We start from the raw sequence: 20,714 nt of genomic DNA on the forward strand, positions 1-20,714 counted from the left end.
CCAGACTCATTTAAAAGCCCTGTCCTGCTTTGCCAGAGCAGAGAACCCCAAGATGCCTCACAAAAACCCCAGAAGCTAGATGGTCACTCCCAGCAGAGCAACGCTCCAAAATGCAATGTGGCCATCTCTTTTTGTTGTTGTTGTTCTTGCTGTTCCTTGTGTGTGGTTTTCGTTGGGGTTTGTTGCGTTGGTTTTTTTAAATAAATAACAAAAAAAATACAACATGCTTTTTCAGGTACATAATTGCTGATTATTAGACAAGTATTCTGTAAACCAGTTTGGCCTCTGAGGAACTGTCAAGACTATCAAGATGGCTGCACTGAAAAAGCAGCACCTTGTGTTGGGTGCAGTGAGGGTGGAGGAGAAACCCTTCTGTAGTACCAAACTCCTGCCTGCTGCAGCAGGGAAGCATCAGCATGAAGAGTCTATGAGTCTTTGGCGAAGCTTCTTATCTTCTCTCGTACTCACGTTGCCACTTGCATCATGGTCTGTCAAAACTAAAGAGAAAGGAGACATTTAGAGGGGTGAAAGGGCCATCAACCCCATGCAGTCTGGAGGCAGCACCCAGCAGGGATGCTCTGCAGCCTCTCCTGCCCTCGCAGCCCAGAGTCAGCACCTGCCCCTGGTTTGTGATCATGGTTACTCATTGTGCTGGTTTTGGCTGGGATAGAGATAATTTTTCTCATTGTAGCTGGTATGGGGATGTTTTGGATTTGTGCTGAAATCAGTGTTGGTAACACAGTGATGTTTTAGCTGTTCCTGAGCAGTGCTGACACACTCAAGGCCTTTTCTGCTCCTCATCCCACCAATGAGTAGGCTGGGGGTGCACAAGAGCTTGGGAAGGGACAACTGATCCCAACTCACCAAAGAGACTTTCCATACTACCTGACATCATGCTCAGTAATAAAAGCTGGGGAAAAAAGGGGGAACATTTGGAGTGATGTTAATTGTCTTCCCAAGTTACTGGTGCATGTGATGGAGCCCTGCTGTCCTGGAGATGGCTGAACACCTGCCTGCCCATGGGAGGTGGTGAATGACTTCCTTGTTTTGCTTTGCTTGTGCAAACAGCTCTTGCTCTACTTATTGAACTGTCTCTATCTCCACCCATGAGTTTTCCTCTTCTACACCCTTTTGAAGAAGAGGGCTGCACCAGCCAGAGCTGGTCACGAAATGGCAGCTTCTTTCTGCAATGCCCTTTAACAGAACTTCAAGCATGAGGTCATTCTGCTCCGTGGGAAAATAAGTCTTTGGAGTGTTTTTGTGAGGTGAGAACAGACTCAAATTCTTCTTTCAGATAAAAATGAGTCAGATTTCCTATAATTTTCTTCAGCTCCTTCAGCAATCTTCCACCCTGGGCTCTTAAATTCTCTTACCAAAACCCACCTATCTGTCATTTCAAAAGGAGATGCATTCAAGAGGAAAACTATTTATTTCAGAATGCCTTGGAACTGCTGCAGCACAGCTGACTGCCCCAGAGACCAACAGGGCTTTGCACTACATGTGGAGGGGGATAATAATGGCAAGATGGCCTGTGACAAGCGGCAGGAAGACACATCAGGGTTGGAAGTATGGGGTAATAGTAGTGGCCTTTAACCTGTTGCCCTGAAGCATGCTGTGGACACTGCAGCATGGGCAAATCTTACAGGGATGAGCCTGGGGCTTCTGAGGTAACAGGAGACAGCAGGGTACCATTCATTAAATGCCTTGGGGAAATAAAGGAGTGTCCCTCTAAGAAGGTGACACAGCCAGCAGTTAGTGGATCAAAAGCTGGACACGAGCCACCAATGTGCAGCTGCAGCCCAGAAGGCCAAGCACATCCTGGGCTGCATCAAAAGAAGTGTGGCCAGCAGATGGAGAGAGGTGATTCTGCCCCTCTACTCTGCCCTGGCGAGACCTCACCTGGAGTATTGCATCCAGCTCTGGAGCCCCCAAAACAAGAAGGAGGTGGACCTGTTGGAATGTGTCCTGAGAAGGGCAATGAAAATGATCCAGAGGCTGGAGCACCTCTCTGATGAGGACAGGCTGAGGGAGTTGGGGTTGTTCAGTCTGGAGAAGACTCCAGGGGGACCTTCCAATGACTTTCCAATGCCTGAAAGGGGCCTATAAGAAGGCTGGGGAGGATCTGTTCACTAGGGCATGTAATGACAGGACAAGTGGTAATGGTTTCAGGCTAGAGAAGGGTAGATTTATGCTGGACTTTAGGAAAAAGTTCTTTAATATGAGGGTGGTGAAGCATTGGAACAGGTTGCCTAGAGAGGTGTTGGAGGCCTCATCCCTGAAGACGTTCAAGGTCAGGCTTGATGGGGCTCTGAGCAATTTGTTCTAGTGTGAGATGTCCCTGGTTATTGTAGAGGGGTTGGAATAGATGACTTTTAGAGGTCCCTTCCAAGCCAAGACATTCTATAATTCTATTACTTTGTAAGTGCTTCTTCTATTTTGGAAATAATTCTACTTGTTTTTTCTGAATTCCCCTATTGTCCAAATTGACTTCTCCAAACTGCAGTCTACCAGAACTGCTTGACCAAATTGTAGAAGAACAGTTACCATCTGGGTGCTGCTCCCCCTCTGCCATTAAGCACAGGGCACAGTTTTCTGAAGAGAAAGTAGATATAACTTTTTACTGCCCTTTAGACAGTTATTCAGCTTGCCCTCAGCATTGTGCTCACCAGGTTAGCTGCTAAGTGCTTTAAAGCATCTTCACTTCCAGGAGTGAAGGGCTTTGTGAAAAGGCAGCCCACAGAGTTTCAACTCCTTATTAAGGGATGTGGGCACTGGTGTCCTGCTCCTTCTGTGGGTACAGCTACGACAGTGGCCACGCTCACATCTTATGGGAAGAAAACTCTTCCTTCCCTTCATGCCTCTCCCTAGATATTTGGCTTCTCTTTAACTCTGCACTTGAGGAGGAAGTTGGAATCACATTTAAGATTGGCCACATTTTTTTAGCAAAGAATCTAAGATGACATCTCTTGTAAGAGTGGTTGCTTGGAGCTGATCATGTCTGGGAACTGCGGGGACTATTCAGAGAACATCTGCACCAGTCCAGATCAACTCAAGACCACTGGGGCAAAAACCACTCCACAGTCCACAGTCCTTTCTCTCTGCCTGAGTCAGAACAGGAGCATGTTCACTGGCCCCAGTCCTGCTTCCCTTCTTTTGTCATTTTCTTTTTCTCTGCCAGTGGCATTTCTGAGCCTCAGACTTATTTTTACATTTTTACATTCATATAAACTTCTGCCAAAGCCTGAATGAAAAGCAGGGACAGAAGTTACTACTCTTTGGAGCTAATCTCTGAAAAACAAACGTCCTGAAACCACCAGCTTTCTCACTGCAGTTTCTTCAAGCACCAACTATTATAGAACAATCTAGTGCCCTTCTGCCATGCAGGTGGTTTTCAGGAGTTCAAGTTCAGGCAGCAGAAGCCTCTTACTGCTACAGCAGAGACATCAGCAAGGATCACCAGCTTAACAAACACTTGACCTGCTTTGTTTTTTATGAATGAATTTTTGGTTTAATGGGTTCCTTATCTCTCTTTACCAGCAGGTTTGGATGTGGTATTTTTGTGGTGTTGCTTTCTTTGCTTTTTCTTTTTAAACAAAGAGCAGGTCACCTTACCTTGTAGCTCTGTTGCACTATTTTCCAACTCTTCTGTAATTGTTCCTTCAGGCTTCTCCAACACAGTTGTCCCTGGCTTCCCATCCACAGTATCTGTCTTAATAGTACCAAGGTTCACCAAAAGTTGCATGACATCAAACTTCTCAGAAACTGCAATGTTCTCCAGCACTTTGAGGCACTTAAAAGATTTAAGTTCGCTCACGTTTTCCTCAAGAAAGAGGAGGTAAAGGCTTAAGTCATCAAAACACTTTGACTTGAGTTTCAGAACATCGAAAGTTGGCAGGATTTCATACACTTTGAGAATGCCTGAATTCCACCTCCACGGAACAAACATTGTGTAAACTACCAGTGGCATCACCAGAAGATAGACTAGCAGGTTAATATAGCTGAGTACCTTGAAGACACCAACAGCAATAAGCTTGCACTGAACCACTTCTGGAACAGTTGTGTCATTCTTCAAGATCCCAGTTTTGATAGTGCAGAGAAACTCATCACTCAAAGAGGAGAGGCTAATGTAATAGCTCAGGTAGAGGCATGCAATGAAAATAATTACTAGAGTGAGTAAACGGCAGATAATGTATTTAATTATTAGGCATCTGGAATTCTTCTTCGTCTTCAGGTACTGCTCCACAATTGGGTATTTAAAGTGGCTTTCAGATATTTCCCACAAACTGAAAGAGAGAGAAAAAAACCCCCAACAGTCACATAAATCAGATGCTGAAACATTCACCTGCCTCAAGTCTCAAAGAAATGTAGGACTCTGAAATAGACACAAGATTGGACTTGCTCTTACTGGGGTAAATCAAGAGTAGTTTTATTGAAGTCAATGGAAAAACAACAAAATAGCAGATAAATGAAGAATACTGGCACTCTAATACAAAAAAGCCACTTTTTTTTTGACATAAGAGCTCAAACATTAGGAAATGGAAAAAAAGTATTGCCCTTGCAGCAAAAAAAAATAAAAATTGTCCTTTTCCAATACAAAACAGTAAATCCAGGGGGAAGAGCAGAATTCCCAAACACTAACTCAGTAATAGCACACAAGACCTAACTCTACATTTTGAAGAACAGTCCCCAAATGCAAAGAGAAATGAGTACCCTGACCCAGGATGGAGCAGAAACTGGATCTGGATAGAAGAGTGCACCAATCTGATCACAGAAGGGGCTTTTGCTTTTATTGGTTTTGGTGTTTGGCTTTTATTGTAGTTTTTTACCTTTAAATAGAAGCTTTGAAGACCTAGTTCTCAAAGGACAGGAGATGACAAGTAAAAGACTTTGCTCACCACATGCAAGTGCTTGTCAAGCACATTGAGAACTGAGGACTCAGACATCCCTGTCTTCTTATGCTGTGATGGATAAAACTAATAAACACCCACTACAACTTAAAGAAATCAGGACATCTCAGGTAATTGGTGACCTGAAGAGCTTAGTAAAAGTTTCCGTTGAAAAAAGAAAGTTATAAGTTCCAGCTCTAAGTGCCCACAGTAATGATTTCACAAAAACCCACCTGGTGTCAGGTCACCATTCAAACTTTTGAAATAAATTTCTAGGAGAGGCCAAGTGTCACATCTGTTAAGAGCTTAAGAAAGAGAGCAAAGACAGCCAAGCCCCAGCCTCTTACCTCTGTGTCATGTTCTCATTAACAGCTGGAACCAAGTCAGTAGGGTCCCTGGGGTCTCCACCACGGATGCTGTTAGCAGCTTTGATTGCCCTGTTATAGGCTTTGTCAAGCTCTTCCATAATGAACTTCAGGTCAGAAGAAAGATGAGGTGCTGCAGTGAAGCGCCAGTACAAGCCTGGCAGATACAGCAGGATAGCAACGAGCAGAAGGATGTATGGGAAGAACTGCAGGGAGAAAACATTCACATTAGGCTATACCCGTACATAAAATGTCAGCCAGTCACCATCATTCCATATAACCTGATTAACTCACAGAATCACAGAAACACAGAATGGTAGGGGTTGGAAGGGACCTCTGGAGATCATCTGGTACAACCCCCCTGCCAGAGCTGGATCCTGCAGAGCAGATCACACAGGAACACGTCCAGGCAGATTTGGAATGTTTCCAGGGATGGAACCCCACAGTCTCCCCGGGCAGCCTGTTCCAGAGCTCTGTTACCCTCAGTTAAGAAGTATTTTCTCATATTCAGGCTAAATCTCCTGTGTACCAGTTTGTGACCATTTCCCCTTGTTCTGCCACTGGACACCACCAAGAAGAGTCTGAACCCATCCTCCTGACACCTGCCCTTTAGATGATTATAAACATTGATGAGGTCACCCCTTAGCCTCCTTTTCTCCAAGCTAAACACACCCAGCTCCCTTAGCCTGTCTTCATAGGGCAGATGTTCCAGTCCCCTAACAACCTTAGTGGCCCTATAATCCTATTAAATTTTCTATAATTTTATTTAAATGCTTTTAGTAAATCCAATTTTTGTCGTTATTTGGGCTATCCAGGGAAGTAAAATCTCTCTTCAGGCAGCTCCAGGAGCCTTGCTGCTGCTTAGAGACTTTTTTTTTTTTTGGGGGGGGAAGAAAAAATGCTGGAGGTGAAACTGAGAGAGTTGCAGCATTAACTTGGGGACAACAAATAACAAAGGCAACAACAGCATCTTTTAGAGAGGCTGACTGGATGAAGGGGGTAGTGTCACATAACTCTCTCTCCCAGACATGTCACCACTGTTCACAGCAACTAAAATGCTCCAAACACCAGCAAAATGTCTCCTGCTCTCCGTTAGATGTCATAAGGTTAGAGAACAGACCCTCCATAGTGCTGCCTCTGCAGCAAACCCACACACACCTGTTCTGAGTGCATGACATGCAGCAACGATGAAGGATCTAAGTCTGGTTGTAACATTTAAGGGTCCTTCAATATTTTTACATAACTCATAAATGGAAACCAACACATGGCATCAGAATGGTCTGGTGTTCATGTAGTGCTGAGAAGCCAGGCCTTACACAGTCCCTACTGCTTAGGGAAAGGGCTGAGGCAGGTATAAAATACAACAGCTTCAAGGTTTCTGTCTTTCCTCTACTCATCAACAAGCAGGAGTTTCTCACCATGAGACTTAATCTCTAATTCCCTCCAGCTGCTGGAAAGACAGTATTTTCTATCTACTGTGACATTACATTCAAGGCATACATTCATACTTAACATTACCCTTCCAGATGTAAGATCTAGTCAGACAAGCAGTTAGTTAACAAAATGTACTGCAAATTTGGCTAATCTCTAATTCATTACACTCCATTTTGGATAGTAAACACACTTAAATCCAGCATCAGTTCCTAAGGAATATTAAAATTAGTTGTGGGGAACAAAATTGGGACAGATTTAAGGCATCTTAAATGTTACAGTCACACACACATGCACACTCACTGAAAAAGCCAGTGGAGAATTTTAGAGGAAAGCTGGACTGAAATCATTCACCAGTGCAAGTGGAACAGCTCCACTTACAGTTGTAGATTCTTAACAAGATGAGAGTCTGAACCTAATATAAATATGTTAACTTGTGTTTTCATTAATCAAGAGAGATTAAAGTTTTGTATGAACAAAATAAATAATTTTATGTTATTAGATATTTTATCCAGGAAAACTACTTTTAATAACACCTATGACTAAAGAAAAATTCTATGTTATTATTAATACAAGGAATGCATACAATGTATTAGCACATTTAATAAAACTGATTCCTTAAAGGAATTGGATCAGCAACTGGAGAACATAACATGAACCACCATTTCAGATGGGCATGTTCTCTACACAGGAGTCACATCTGAAATGGGTGACACACAGTAAGACAAAGCCATGAAAAGCCTGAAATGGTCACAGAAAACTGAGGATGCTGTACTTAAAGGTCAGCTTCCCTTGCAACCCTTCTTATAAATTCATACTTCAACTGTTTCTACCCAGTAGCAACATAAGTGAACTTGGTCAAAATCCCTAGCTCAGTCTTGAGGTGAGCTCTTGGGAAAGAAAATTTCCAGGAAGAAGAAAGGTTCACCTTTAAAACTGAAATGGAAATCCTGCAGGGATGGGCTAACCCAATAATAAGGTTGTTTCAAAGACCTAGTTAAGTTGCAAAGCAGAATTGCCTGTAATGATACCGCACATCCCACTGGAGGTAGCTCCTCACCAGCAAGGAATAACCATCAACCTTGTACTGTAATATCATGGCCGTGGCTTGTCCCCTCTCCACTGCAGAGGATTGACCTCTAGGTCAATCTAGGCTAGAGGGATCTAGGGGACTCCTGGAACTTCTGGGGACTGCTAATCTGCCCAGTGCTCCCGCTGAATCCGTACTAACTTCTGCACAACTAAACCACGCTCACCAAATGGATTGTCTGCAGTTGCCATCAGGAATTTCTTCCCTCCAGAGCTCCAACCTACGCCAGCAGCTGAGACAGTCCTTGAGTGTGGGTGCTGCTCTTCTTTCTAAACTGGTAACTGCTTTCAACCCAACTGAGCAAGCTCATTCTCTCTAAATCACATCCTCACTGGCTGCTGCCTCTCAGCTCTACTTGCTGCACCACTGACATGCTCCTTCCCCCTACCCCAGCAACCCATAGGAATGCACAGAGCTTTGCCCTCACACCTGCCTCTCTTCCCTCTTTGCACACAGCAGATAACCTCAGATCATCTGCTTTTTTCCAGGTTTATCCTTCACAATTGAGATGTAAAGATCTGGCATGTCCAATGTGCTTTTTGTAGACATCGCCTCAACTCAAACCCAACAGCTCAAGAATCTGCCCTTCATGTTTTTCACTGTGGACAATGACACCAGGTCTCACAGGTCTAAGTCTTGGTTGCCTTGGTCTAGCCAAATCTTTATGGTTTAATATTGGGGAAAGAAACATCAGATTTAGTAAGGAGTAACCAAAGAGTCTTATATTGGTTAATACCACTTGACTTTTCTGCTTACTCATTTGAAATTTCACAGGTGCCTGAGGATTTATTAGTTCCCTTTCTGATTCTCAAAACTGGAAACACCACCAAAAGTATCAGATTAATCCTTGAGATCTCTTTACCCTGAGGCCTACAAGACATGCAGTAAGAGGCAAGACAGTGGACACATTGAAATCACAGCCCAAAACCTCCATTGTCCTAGTCCCCATCTCTTCCTTTATACCTAGAAAAAGACTCTGTGGGCACATTCTGCACTTGTGTAGCACACTGGCATCAGCCCTGTAGCTCTGCCCCAAACCTCCACCAATCTCCCACACCTCCCCTGACTCATTACAGACCATTGTCTTATAAAGACCAGCCTTTGCTATCTTCACTTGTACCACATCCAGCTCCTTCCCCACTGCCTCTTCACCTAGAAGCATCACACCAGTGGGGCAAGGGAACATTTGTAAGGCATTTACTGGGCTTCCCCTTGCCAGGGTCCCAAAGCTGCAGCTTGTGGCAGTGTGACAAAACACTATGCAGCTCTTTTCTGAACAGCCTCAAAACTAGAGCAACAGCATGACCATTAGTCCAGCCCTTTTGGTTTTTTGAAACAAAAGCCTGTATTTGTCAGCCCTTCCACAGCACTCGACGAACCACCCCATCCCTCTCGGATTCTGGCTTTTTAAAAAATGAAATATACACTTGTTCTATTTGTTAACAGCAGGCTTATATAACCAGCAAATTGTTCTGAATCATTAACATTTCTGGTCTTCAACTGACAGGCAGAAGTGAAAATGCAAAGTCATCAGGCACGAGTTCTAAGTTTCAGAGCAATAGGCTCAGATTATCCAGTTCATCTGACTACATTTTACAATCACTCGTAATGACTTCCCATTTTAAGAGGGCTCTGTGGTACTCATGCACAGATGAGCATGTGCCATAGACTCTTTTTTATGGTTTATGTATTTGGTCCCAAGGCACCAAATACACAAGGAGGAAATACTGCTTCAGTCCTGGATAGTGAAAGATATTGTCTAAAAGTAAAATCCTTCCTCTACTCTGCTATCTAGTTATCAAGTTGCTGTTCAACAGCAAGTTCATTTTGTTGGATGTCAGATGGTATGAGACTGTATAAGTGAAGAAAGGTTCTCTGAAAGCACATTAGAACAGATACATTACAATAGATACAATATCCTGTGGCTCAAAAGACTCTTTTCTGAATGTCATTAGGGAAAGTGCCTTGAGGAGTACAACACCAAGCTTCAGCCTGGATGCTTCGAGTCTTCATTTCCCCCTAGCTGCCAGGAAAAAAGGACAGGTAAAAAGCCCATCAAGTTTGGCACTCTGAAATAGAGTAGCAGAGCTTCAGCTAGGCTAATTCAAATTTCTGGAAGTCACTAGGCATAAGTATTGTGTGATTAACATCCAGCAGGAGGCAGACAAAACTAGTAACACATGCACCAGAGATGCAAATTAAGTCCCCTGTATGTTTTCTGCTAAGTACTGCTGAGCTCCTGGAAGCTAAAGATGATAGAAGCAGGTTCACCTGCTTTGCTTGTCCCTTAGTCTGATGGCATGCTGGATAGGACAGCAAGGTCCTTAGGAAGCAGAGCACTAGGAAGACAAGAGGTCAACTGCCACTCGTCCTGTATTCCTTGTAGTTCATGTCACTTGACAGACCTTTGAGCTCTGTACACATTACAGGCTACACCCCCACACCTCCTGGAAGCCAAGAGCACCTCACACCTACACAGGATATGTCTGATCACTCAACACCAGAAACCACAGAAGCTCATGTTAACCAGTGCTGATGAAGCACTCAAATCCAAGCCTTATCAGAGCAGAAATCTATGCAGAGCAGGATTCCCCCCTCCAGGCTAAAAGTGTGTATGCTCAACATCCCTGCTGTGCAACTAGTAATTGAAATGGGAACTGCAGAATTGGTGCCTCTTTATCTCATGGATGTACTCTGAGAGTAACACATCCCACAGGGAAGTCAAAGGTGAAAAAAGGACCAGATCCAACACAAGTTGTTCGGTAGCCCATGGCACAACACTCCACCAAGCCAAACAGACACAAAATAGTCTCTTATATAGAATCTCCAGCTTCAAATGTGCTAAGATACAGTAAATACACAGCAAATAAGTTAAAAAGGCATTTTAAAAAACTTCATCGTAAGCAAAAATACACTTTTATCAATTAAAGAAAATACAGTTGCCAAGGCTGATGTGATCCAAAAGGCATTTTCAAGGACCTAATCTACAGAAAGCTTGCCAAGATCTGGATAAAGATGGCTGCATCTTCAGTCTTTATTTCCTCTGGGCAAACACTACTGAAGTACTTGCAAGAATTCTGACTTCCATTATATCTAATAGCAGACAGGCAGTAGCTTTAACTACAATAGCACAAAGCTGTTAAGCTGCACAGGTCTGATTTACAGCCTTGAGAAATGCATTGGCAGGACATATTCAACAAAGAAGGAAGCCCTGAAGTGTATTCATTCACTTGAGATTAAAATATTTAGCATTAATAAATAAGATAATGGTGAAGTATCTGCTTCTTCAGTTCCAAATTCTGATTTGCCACTGGTAAGAGCCTAAGCAAAGGCACCAGCCCCCAGCCAGGCCAGTGACAGCAACCACGTGTTTCCAGAAACAAAGGCATTGAGCTCTCTCTGGATATGATTGTTTCTGTTTGAGTTGATGGGAGATGTTTTGTTGGTGTTCAGGGCAGGAACCTGAGCTATAAATGACTCATCACTCTGACTGAGGTACTATCCTGCCTCCAGATGTGAAAGTGAATCTCAGACCATACACAGCTTTTTTACCCCATCTGTTACTTACTTTTTATTTTGATACAGCTTAAAAACAGTATTTCTCCAGTTTCAATTAGTAAGACCAACATGACTGAAGTAGTTCTAACATTACACTCTCAAAGATGCTTCTGCATTCAGGTTTCCTTGTTCTGACAGCCCTTAATCCCTGTGGGTGGGGCTTTATGGATGGTACGTGAGGAGTCCTGTCAACTAAGAAGCTGTACAAAGAGTGAGTAAGGAGAAACAGACAACAACCACAAGATAAACAAGATAATGAAGAACCTCAGGGTTGGTTATTTTTGGCAATTCAAAGAGCAACCCACAGGTCTGTGGTAAGTCTTACTGCTATTACAAAGTTAGTATTTAAAAGGTAAGTTTCACTTTGTACACACAGAGACTTCAGACCCATTCTTGGTGTGCAATGCTTGGAGCAGGCCCCACAGCACTTCCCTGCATTTTTACAGAGATCTGAGCCAGAGAACAGACCTCTCCTGGCTGTGCCACACGTGAAGACCTCTTTCTGCTCTCAGTCAGATGAATTGTTTGCCTGCATCTCACATTGGTACAAATTCCCTTCTTCTGAAGAACCATCTACTCCTTCTACCCCTACTTTGCTTCCTACTTTGCCTCTTTGATTCTCCCCAGTCAACAACAGAATAGAAAACAGAATAATTAAAAAAAAATCCCTAGAAGCCTCTTGATCACAGGCACCTCCATCCTAGCAATCCAGATTTCAGGGTTAGAGAGAAGTCATCCCTCAGTGTCCAACTGTCCCTCAACTTGCTTGATTACTATATCTGGTGGCTATGAAGAGCCAGCAAGATGATGCTCCCTGTTCTCCTGCATGTTTGTATATATACATTTCTCTTTGCACTATGAATTAAAAGGCTTCACTGGGCAGTTTCTGCCTCCACTAGACTGCCAGGACTGCCCACTCGCAACAGCCAAAATCTTGCCTGTGTTCCAGTTAAGGTTCAAGTTGTTTTATCAAAATAAGCTGCCAGATGGAGCACTCTTCTTCAGAGACAAAAAGCAAACAGTCTGCACAGAGGGAGCACTTCCATTCCACATCACCACTGTCTTGTCTCTCTTTACCACTCACTTGTGGAAACCACTATCTCTGTTCTGACACTTCAGATATACATAAGCAACCTCTTGAGGGAATTAAGACTGGATGGAAAGCCCCAGGAGACAACAGAAGAGTGAAGTCCCATCAGGTTAAGTTTCATCAATGACAAACCTGAAGATGAGTCTTGCCAGAGGACTAAACCATATACTAATTTTGTCAGCTTTTTCACTGACAAAGAGGAGTAAATCTTAGTGTTAAACTAAGAATACAGGTAGGACATACCATAGTCTCACCTTTCCATGTATCTATCTCCAGACAGTTCATTTCTTGATTTGTGCATTTGAGTACACAACTCATTTTACAATCTGCTAAGGGTTATCCAGTATGAAAAGTTATTCCAGGATCACTGGGAATTTCCTACTCTCCAAAAATCATCCACATTCAAATGCACTTTCCACTCTAGAAGTCCACAGACCACTAGAGAGTCAGGCAACCCAGAAAGTAGCAGTATGTTCCTCCTCTTCACTCCAAAACAAAATTCCAAACTGATAAATTTAAGTGCTGGGAGCAACCTGCAAGAGCAGAAAGGACAGCAAGTAAAAGTGCCCAAGCTTTGGGGATTGCCCAAAGCTGAAACATACATGTTACGGATGAAAAACCAAACATCCCAGTGCAAAATTGTACTCTGAAATAGGAGGGGAATGGGAAGGTTTCAGTTCTTTCTTCTGTCATGCAACCTGGTTTTGATAATCCTTCAGAAGAACCAGATACCTAGAACAAAAGCAAAGCAAGTTGCTGCAAGTTGGCTTTTTCATCAAGACCCTGACAGTTCTACCTCTTCTCTATCCCACACTGAGCACTGTCCCAGGGTGCAAACCCTTGGCAGCAAATCTGACAGAGCACAGAGAGTGTGCCACAAGGAAATCAGGAATTGGGACATACAGCCTCATTCCCTCAAAATTACAATTTAATGCCTATTTAAGCATTTTTTAGGGAGCTTTCCAGCATGCCAATGTAGTGAGATACCAAGTGAGTCAGAGTATTAGAAAGAACCTGAGATGCTTTGCAAAGAAAAGTACTGCTGACCATAAAGCAGAAAAAAAGCTTTAAGTGTCATCTTAAGAAAAACTTGGCCCAAAGATCCCTGCACTGTGGAGTCAAGTCTGCTCTCACCTGAGTTTAGGAAACCTCTCTTGTCTCATTTAACATCAATGTGCCCCGAAAAAGCCCCTGCTTTGCCCATTTTTTAAGTAGTCATCTAGCCAAAATCTGCAGATCAATGAGCTTGTAGGCTGGGCAGACAATCCAAGCCTTGTTTCCTGCAGAAGTGACCAGCCCAATGGCAAGACACCCAGCAAAGCATCCAGCAGCTGCCAGCCTGGGATGCCAACAACAGCCAAACACCATCAGATGTTCTCACCACAGCGGGAACCAAAGGTCAGTGTATAATAGCTGCAACACCACTCCTTTCCTGGAAACTTGTAAAGCATGGAAGTTGATGAACAATCAGAAGATGGATATTAATTAATCCTGGCATACAAACAGTATCTGCAGCTCCCAGTGCTTGTCTCAGAATGATAGGTGGCTTAGCATGGATTTAGGAGATTGAGACAAGGCACTCAGCCTCTGCTACAAGCTCTGAGTCAGCTATTGGTCATGGCTGGCAAACTAGGAGACTTACAGTTATGAGCACGTGATTATGGCATAGAATTCAACACAAAGAAATTGGGTAACAAGAATTCATTCCCTCAATAGAAGGGGGCAGCAACACATCTAGGTTTTCAGGTCGAGTTTCCACCCATGCAAGATGCCTGCATGGCAAGATGTCCCAACAGCTTCAACTGGCCTCTGTAGAAGGTCTGACTGAAGTGAAGAGGAGCACTAACTGAGCAAGGAAGAGTTCAGGCCAGAAACCAACAACTCTGGCTTTAATATTAATGAAACCAAAACTGTTGGGTCAAGGTGATGAGTGGAGCTAAGTGGAGAAGGCAGTAATAAATCCTTACAGTTAGTGATGTGAGTCAGCCAACGAATTAGAGAGAGTCCTGAATAGTCTTTCAGAGGAGATACCACTAGCTGGCTGGATAATAAAACTGAGGTATGGGATACACCAGCAAAACCCAGAAATACAGGTCTCAGACCTGAGCTCCCTCTAACACCAGGTTCTCCCTTGTTCCCAGGTGCCAGTGTGTTATTTGCTGGGGTAATAAAAGAGGTGGGGAAGGCAGCACACAACACCCCAGATTTGCAGAGCTCCAAGAGCACTTCTTACTTGGGCACCAGCACTGCCCGAGCAGAGTGACGCTGCCTCTCCAGCTGAGCCAGCTCCAGGCACAGGCACTTGCTCAGGGTTTGTAACTCCTGCCAAAGCTTGGCTATCTGCTTTGAGCCAGCTCGAGTGTCTCAGCACTTTTTACCCTTAAAGTAAGTCTCCTACTGGTGCATTCATTATGGTGCTGCTTCACCTGGAGCAGTGCAAGCCAACTCATGATCTGCACGGGAAGCGCTGAGAAGCCTGCACTGCAGGCAGGTTAAACCTGGTGGTACCAGTGATAAATTCAAGTCTCTCCCAAAATGCCTCTCTCTCACGAGTTTCTCTCCCTGCACAACTGGCCAAGTGTAACATAATCAAAATACTGAATATTTTTATTGCCCAGTTTTCCTAAAATAAGCTTTTGATACAAGCATTAGGGCAGTTGTTGTGTCCATTATCCTGGTTTTAAAATAGTTCCTGGGTAAAGCCAGGTAAAGCACTTGGCTCCAGGGCAACAAAGCAACATTAACATTACTCTTCTGTCAGATCACTGGTGATATTTCTTATTATAGCATGACAAGCCCTTTATTTAAAGGCAGAAAATACTTTCTCTATTACTAGCCTGTATTAGAAATAAGGGAAAGAAAACATTCTCTCTATAAATAGAGATTCAAGTCAAAGCCAAGGACTGCAGGAGAGGAGCAAGAAAAGCGAGACAAAGGCACATTTCCATTTGGGAACAACTTTTCCAGCAGGAGATGTGTACATACTTTATGCAGCCACAGGGGAATGTTTTCTAAGTTGTTCTGGGATGGTTGCTTCTGCTGCACAGCTGCCCAGCAGTAGGAGTCCACGTAAGCAGCTTGTCGCCAGGAGAAGGAGCTGGGAGCAAAACAGCTTATCTGAGCACCTGGGAAAACAAAGCAGAGGTCAGTTCATCCTCAGAAGATTAAAAGAAACAAGACATCAAGTTTGGGAAGAAAACCTCACACTGGAAATTTTGTGGTATCCAAAGCTATTGGGTTAAGTGATCAAACAAAACACAGAAGCTCTGCAGGGAGGAGAGTGACTCAGTTCCCACTTCACCCAAAGGGTTAAACTCCCACAGGAACTCTCTGATGTCTTCTAAGGATAGAGACAGCACACTAGAAGCACCAGTCTTTTAGGCCTATTTTCTTGAGTTTTGGAGGCAACCTGATCTCCAAGATCTGTCACACTTGCACTTGACTCAGGTTGGCCAAAGGGGAAACAAGCAGATATAAATGTCAGCAGGCAATGATGGTTTCCTGAGGAGACAGCTACAACCAGGCACCTTCATGCTGCTGGACTGGGTGATGCACAACCCACAGCATATATGTTTATTGAAACCAGACCCCAAACACCAGCCCAGCAGCCTTACAGTGCTCAGCCAGGTCTGGTCCAGGGTGCTGCCCCTTCTTCTGCCTCTGAGACTGCACATGAGTTTTGAGGGGTTCAAGTTACACATGTGAAAACAAGGATTTCCTCATGTAGCTTCTGGCAGAGCAATCATGGTCCCCAGACACCTGAAGAGGGTGCCAGACCCCTCCTTGCCAGCTCAATGAGGTGCTGTACCACCATCTTCCCCTCATTCCTAGCACCTTTCCAGTTCCTTGGGACCTTCAAATTAATATCAGGACACTAATTAAAACAAGAGCAGCTATGTAGCCAGCATCAGTCTTTGGGTCAAATTCTTCTCTGCCCAGCTACAGGCACCAGCTGAGTCTTCCCAAAGTGTTTCTTAATGAGTGAAAGCGGTTACAAGACGTGGAGTACCACTGGCTCCTTGGATGAGAGACAGTAAAACAGGATGAGGGGTTTTGATTTTTCTCTCTGAAACTTTGGTAGTGAAAACAAAAACCCCCATGTGTTTCCAGCAGGCTTTTCTAAATATTGAAACAGGATAGCTGTTCCACCAAATGATTGCCAAAGTGGAGTTGGCTTTTCCATGAATTTCCCTCCCAAAAGCAACCTCCAACACAACACCTATATCAAAAAGATTAACAGGGAGGAAATATTACTACTTTTGTTTTTTTTCCTTAATACATTCATCAACATTAGTGCTAATGGAATTGCTGTGGGCTGTAGAAGGGAAAAGCATTTTGTACAAAATTGTATCATTTCTGCCTTTTTGCTGGTTTTGCTTTTAGAGATAAGAACTTACTTTGTAACACAAGCCAACTGTTTGCCTTGCAACTTGTACAGCTTTTTTACAACATAGCATAGTCAAGAAGCATTATGAATAGAAGCCTTTCCTTATGAGTCACTATTATAATTCTTTCTAAGCTGTAGTATCATAAGGATGTGTCATAAGCTTTGCTTATGAGAAACAAGTGACTGTTTATCAGACCAGGGCTCGTGATTTAGCAAAGTTGACACCAGACAAGCACTTGCACTCTTCCAAAGCTTCAGTAGTCTCTGCTCTCCAGAGAACTTCCATCAACTATAGAAGTTCAAAAGATAATATACTGCAGGGAAGGGAAGAAAGAAAGAAAGAAAGAAAAAAAAAAAAAAAAAAGAAAAAAAAAAAATACTTTGTAACACAAGCCAACTGTTTGCCTTGCAACTTGTACAGCTTTTTTACAACATAGCATAGTCAAGAAGCATTATGAATAGAAGCCTTTCCTTATGAGTCACTATTATAATTCTTTCTAAGCTGTAGTATCATAAGGATGTGTCATAAGCTTTGCTTATGAGAAACAAGTGACTGTTTATCAGACCAGGGCTCGTGATTTAGCAAAGTTGACACCAGACAAGCACTTGCACTCTTCCAAAGCTTCAGTAGTCTCTGCTCTCCAGAGAACTTCCATCAACTATAGAAGTTCAAAAGATAATATACTGCAGGGAAGGGAAGAAAGAAAGAAAGGAAAGAAAAAAAAAAAAAAAGAGAGATAAAGAAAAAAGAAAGAAGAAAAAAAAAGAACAAGAAAAAAAGAGGGCTGGCAATTGGAGTGTCTATTCTCCACTGGATAAGGAGCATTTATGCTCTTCTCTCATCACTTCACAAGCCTCCTGCTGCTGGCTGTGCCCAGTGTGAAGCAGCAAACAAGTGACCCTTTCAAAGGGTGAGCGATAGGAGTTCAGAAAGATGCTCTGTCCTATTCATGTCTGTGTATCTGTATCAGCAAACACATTCCATGTGTTCAGTCTCCTTAACGAGTGGGAAACCACTGAAAATGATGGAGTGTTTAAACTGGGGAGAAAAAGGGAAGCCAGCTTCCTTCTCCAAAGAGTGATGTGCATAATGTCATCCCAGATCAGGTACAGTGATGCCAGTGGTGCAGCAGAGAGTCAAGATGGCTATTCTCATTCCTGAGCTTTCAGCAGGGATGTTGAAAACCTTTGGCAACTTGACTTGGGAGCCAAGCAGACAAAGCTCAACACAAGGAACATCAAGCAGAAGCTGGGGACACTCATTATTGCACTGGTTTTTAATTAACTTACTGCAGTCTTGGTTGTAAACACTTGCTAATGTAAATTACAACTTGGCACTAACAGTGGTAATGTTAAGACTTAAGTGGAGAGGATGTTTTTGTGCATCAGCTACAAAGAACACAGATTACTAAATGTCTTTGGAAATGGTCACAGTTTTCCATCCTTTCTTAGCTTCCTTCTCTCTCCCAAAGGACTAATAGCAACAAATCTATACAGATAACTTACTTTATGTTGGGCTATTCAGGAGGAAGTGAAAAAGAAAATGTGTAGTTTTATTAAAGGAAAAATTAGGCAAAAGGCCAAATGCCTTCCACAGACCCACTGTGCACACATACACAAACTGGGTTAGTTTATGAAAGGCTAATGGCCCTCTGATATTAAAGGAACAGACTGTTGGCTTGGTGACATGAAGCCATTCCCCATCTTTTGCTCCCACAAGTAATAGAAAGGGAAAAAGAAAAGCAGCAGCCAAGCTGCTTTTCACAGGGACAACAGGGAGATACAACAACAGGGAGATAAAATATACAGCAAGGATGAAGAATAATAAATATCTGCATTTGTTAAGCAGTTGCCACAACATTCTTTGGCCAAGTTATCATTATACTTGGCAACACGCTTTTTAAAAAATCATTCCCTGGTACTAAATCAACTTTGGAGAGAGTGTGATGGGGATTTGACTTGTATTTTTGAAAACAAAGGAGGATAAAAAAACACCACTTACTATGGTTGCCCTAAAGAGAAACCACCCAAAAGAGCTGCAGAAATTTGAGGCAGCAACAGGTGTGCAGCCATGTATGATAGTCACTTTTACAAGTGCTCTGAGGTTATCAGATGGGTCTGGTGGTTGAGAGCAGGAATTACTGGCAGGCATGGAGCTCAGCACAGGCTGAGCCAGCACAGCCAGCGAGCAGCAAGGCTGAGCTGCCACCCCGCCCTGCTGGGGCATCTCCAGGTGTGCTCTGCCAACCCGCCCCAGCTGCCTCCTCCCTGTCTGCACCAGGAGAACACTTTTCTTCTGCAACTGGCTCCTCTGCATCTCCTGTGCAAACACTGTAAAAACCAGCATGGGGCTGCCTACAGGTTGAGATCCTGTCCCCTGGTAACACCTTTTCAGCTGCTTTGCCTCGGTCTTACTAGGTCATTTGGGAAGGCTCTGTCATCAGGTGTCTAAAAGATGATGTCCCAATACCAGCTGGAAGTTCGTAGAGGTAAAATGCAAGCAGTGGGCCTACTCTGGCTCCTTTTGCCCAAAAGGAGGTGGAAATTTTGCTACTGATGCTAAATGAGCAGATAGACACCACTTCTGCAATTAACACTCTAATGGCCCTGTAGATGCCTTCCAAAAAAACCCCAAAAAGGAACCAATCAACAAAAAAACCTCTCAGAATCCCAAGGGAAATCTCAAATCTGAAGAAAAGTCCCTGTTCGGCATCCAGCTGCTTTGCTGGGGTTTAAGCAGAGTGCTCAGCATCCTCTTCTGGCTGCAGCCCTTTCCAGAGGGCACAAACCCAGCAAGCTGGACCGGTTTCCTCCCCAGTGGCTCAACACCCCTCTTCTGACTTAAACATCTAATTAAGACACTACAACAGAGAGTACTTCCAAGAATCAATGTTAATCATATGCTGAACTATTTTTTCTGAACCAGGATCAGGTGGTTGTAGTTGACAGGTTTAAACTTTCAGTAAGTAATGATTTGGTTTCTAATACACTGTAATCACTTGAAAATGATTTGCATGGTTGGATGAAAAACTGGCCCTTAATTACTACTGTAATTTTCCACAAGGCAAAATTAACTAGCCATGATACCCAAACACCTGATTTTATCTACCAAGAACTATGCACTTTAGCAGCCACTAAAGAAAAACCCACAGACAAGAAAATCAAGGCACACATAAACAATGCACAGAGTGCCAGGCACCATCCAATGTACATCCTCCACCCCAACACTAAAAAATACTTTAAAATATGAAAAATTATGTCCTAATGCAGGTCAAAGAAAAAGCAACTTCTGTGTGGGTGCATGCACATGTACCAGGAGTGGACAAGAATGAATTATTTTATTAGATCTACAGATGCTTCTCATGGATCAAAGTGGCCAGTCAAGTGAAACAGAAAAGACACTCCCACAGAATCAAAGAATTACAGAATGGTTAAGGTTGGAAGGGACCTTAAAGATCATCAGGTTCCAGCCTCCCTGCTATGAGCAGGGACACCTCAGACTAGACCAGGCTGCACAAAGCCTCATCCAACCTGGCCTTGAACACCTCCAGGGAGGGAACATCAACAACCTCCCTGGGTAACCTATTCCAGCACCTTTCTACCCTCATGGTGAAGAATTTCTTCCTCATATCTAACCTCCATCTCCCCTCTTTCAGTTTAAAACCATTACCCCTTGTCCTATCACTACTGTCTCTGGTGAAAAGCCCCTCCCCAGCTTTCCTGTAGCCCCTTCAGGTACTGGAAGGTGCTATAAGGTCTCCCCAGAGCCTTCTCTTCTCTAGGCTGAACAGCCCCAACTCTCTCAGCCTGTCTTCATAGTAGAGCTGCTCCAGGCCTTGGATCATCTTGGTGGCCCTTCTCTGGACCCTTCCAACAGGTCTATATCTTTCTAGTGCTGAGGACACCA

At 43.4% G+C, this 20,714-nt stretch overlaps 1 protein-coding gene across 1 annotated transcript; it reads right to left on the minus strand.

The window, feature by feature from the left end:
- Positions 1 to 411: 411 nt before the first annotated feature.
- PANX1 (pannexin 1) lies at positions 412 to 19,154 on the minus strand. The gene is made up of 5 exons (XM_009999391.1): positions 19,115 to 19,154; positions 15,406 to 15,545; positions 5,234 to 5,457; positions 3,613 to 4,283; positions 412 to 497 (listed from the first exon to the last, which is right to left on the minus strand). The coding sequence occupies exons 1-5, from the start codon at positions 19,152 to 19,154 to the stop codon at positions 412 to 414; spliced, it is 1,161 nt and encodes a 386-aa protein (XP_009997693.1).
- Between the last annotated feature and the right edge of the window lie 1,560 nt (positions 19,155 to 20,714).

Source organism: Chaetura pelagica, unplaced genomic scaffold (genome assembly GCF_000747805.2).
Source record: "Chaetura pelagica isolate M959 unplaced genomic scaffold, ChaPel_1.0 scaffold100, whole genome shotgun sequence".
In the NCBI taxonomy this organism is placed as follows: domain Eukaryota; kingdom Metazoa; phylum Chordata; class Aves; order Apodiformes; family Apodidae; genus Chaetura; species Chaetura pelagica.

Coding starts and splice junctions, on each gene's coding strand:
- PANX1 (XM_009999391.1), bottom strand. CDS start 19,154: ATGCTGGTTTTTACAGTGTTTGCACAGGAGATGCAGAGGA. Junction 15,546..19,114: donor TGCACAGGAGATGCAGAGGA/GCCAGTTGCAGA, acceptor TTGTTTTCCCAG/GTGCTCAGATAAGCTGTTTT. Junction 5,458..15,405: donor TTCCCCTGTGGCTGCATAAA/GTATGTACACAT, acceptor TTCTCCCTGCAG/TTCTTCCCATACATCCTTCT.